General features: G+C 36.6%; 1 protein-coding gene across 1 annotated transcript; it reads left to right on the forward strand.

The window, feature by feature from the left end:
- The first annotated feature begins 145 nt into the window (after positions 1-145).
- Positions 146-1,687, forward strand: LOC124455895 (solute carrier family 49 member 4 homolog). Its single transcript, XM_047006506.1, has 3 exons — positions 146-154; positions 261-599; positions 1,469-1,687. Exons 1-3 carry the CDS (start codon positions 146-148, stop codon positions 1,685-1,687), a joined length of 567 nt encoding a protein of 188 aa, XP_046862462.1.
- Positions 1,688-2,297: the final 610 nt, after the last annotated feature.

Genomic DNA, 2,297 nt, shown 5'->3' on the forward strand with positions numbered 1-2,297 from the left:
TTTTTTAATGATCGAATCAGGCACGTAGCCAGAGCGACGATAGAAGGTGGGATGCAATATTCATCTATGCATGATTTGCCGTATTAAAAGACATATATTCTGTATGTCTTTAGGTTTGCGTTTCACAGTGCTGTTAGCTGCTGCCATGCAAGTGGTTGGAACGGTTTTACGTGTTTTACCTGCGGGCAAATGAAAATTTTGACACCTTTAATTTATTGCGGCCAGATAATCAGCTGTTTGGGTGGTCCGGTATATGGCAGCACCAACCGCTCTTATCGTCAACATGGTTTCCCCAGCACCAACGAACCACTGCCACTGCAATATCAACTGTCGCTGCATATATAGGATTCTCCCTGTCTTTTCTTATTGGACCTGCCTTTGTCGACGATGTGAAAGATTCGAATGCTGTAAAAATTGGTGATAATTACAGACTAAACACAACTGAAGAGAAAAAATACGAAAAGCAAATTAATACTTTACTATACTTCGAGGCTTCAGTACAGACAATTTTATTCTTTGTCATATTAGCATATTATCCATCCAAGCCACCAAAGCCTCCGAGTTTTCAGCGTCCACAGATCGTGTTGATTTTAAAGACGGTGCACGAAAACTGAGTAAGAACTTTAATTTCTTCTTCTTCCACAATATACGCAGCCAGTACAGGTGTATTTGGAGGCTGTGCCATTTTGTATCAGAATCTCTCGGAGTACGGTGTACAGGTGAATGAAAATTTTGCTGGACTGCTTGGGTTTATTGCTGTCACTAGTGGTGCTATCTCGGGTGTCCTATTTTCTACGTAAGTATATCTTACTATCTGGTCAACTGACGATGTTGTCATATTATTTATGGAGTTTCACAGGGTAACCAAAATAAACGTAACCCACACAAATAATTATGTATGCCTTAAGTGAAATCGGTGGAGGGTAATTTAGTTTTTGCATTTTGCCCACTAAATTATTTATAATGAATAATTTAGGTCGGCATTTGACAATGCCATCCCTCTTCAGGACGAACAAAACTTGTACACAAATTTTTGGAGTTTTCTTCCACAAACTTCAAGGCGAAATAGGTAGTGGGAGTGGAAGTTTTTGATCCGAAAAGTGAGCACGCTATCATCTGCTACCAATTTTTAGCTTGAAAGCTATAATTTGATTATAATGCGGTGTTTCTCTACATCAAGAATAAATGGCACTGGTAAATAAATGTTATTGCTTAATACGTTACGTTAGGGAAATGAAAGTCTGTTGTCTTTAAAATAAAACCATTGCAAAGCATGAATTTGGGCTTTAAACGCGTTTCACCTTATTTCCCTTTTGTTGTTTTTTTCAGATTTGCTGATCGTTTTTCTGGACATTTGAAGTTATTGCTTATCATCTTTATGGCGTGTTCTTTCTACTCTGTCCTGTTGATTTATTACGTTTTTACTGGAATTGTTAGATTTAATAAAGGTTTAGCTTATTTTATTTAGCCTCAGTGGATTTTTGTCAACGGAACAATACCATTGTTCTTTGAGTTGGGAGTTGAGTTGACATATCCGGTTGCAGAGGGTATTACTTCCGGTGCTATGACGTTCTTTAACAATTCGTGGCGTCGCTATTTCTTCTTCTTCCATTGGGAAATATTGGTAAAATGGATGCTGTGGGCTACAGGAACTTGTGCTGTATCGACTGTACTTCTACTTTTATAAAAGAGCGTTATAACAGATCATTTGTGGATGCGAATTCGACAAGAGAAAATGCTTTTATCTCAGCTTCAATATCCACGTGAACAAATTACTACAATGGAATGCAATAATCAAAACATTTTCATCAGTTTAACGGAAGGATTATCCAAACCAAACCCGAAGCTTACTTCAGTCCAAATCTATGGTTGGACAAAGACTTGAGGATTAAAGACGCATTAAATCCTTGATTGGTTAAATAAACAAGTATACGTTATTACTTAATATATAGCTAAATAATGTACTACTTGTTCTACAACTGTATAACTATATTGTCAGTGACTAGATTATACTTTTATACCTTTAATCCAATATTTTTGCTTTTCCCAAAATATTCGTTGCGTAGCTATAGCAGTATAAAAGACCAAACAGTCACAATCTTATAACGACTCTATATTATCCTGAAGATTTTGACTTACTTTGTCACGTTTAGAGAATATATGAAACTGAAATAGTATTAACTATAGTTCGCAAACATTACATTGTCTCATATTCTCACTTTGGTCTCTGGTCCAAATGAATGGTGTCCAAATTAAACGTTTAGGGTGCTGATTGACGTTTTTGACTGTTTCATCGG

This window comes from Xenia sp. Carnegie-2017, unplaced genomic scaffold, assembly GCF_021976095.1.
Source record: "Xenia sp. Carnegie-2017 unplaced genomic scaffold, XeniaSp_v1 HiC_scaffold_4, whole genome shotgun sequence".
Taxonomy (NCBI): domain Eukaryota; kingdom Metazoa; phylum Cnidaria; class Anthozoa; order Malacalcyonacea; family Xeniidae; genus Xenia; species Xenia sp. Carnegie-2017.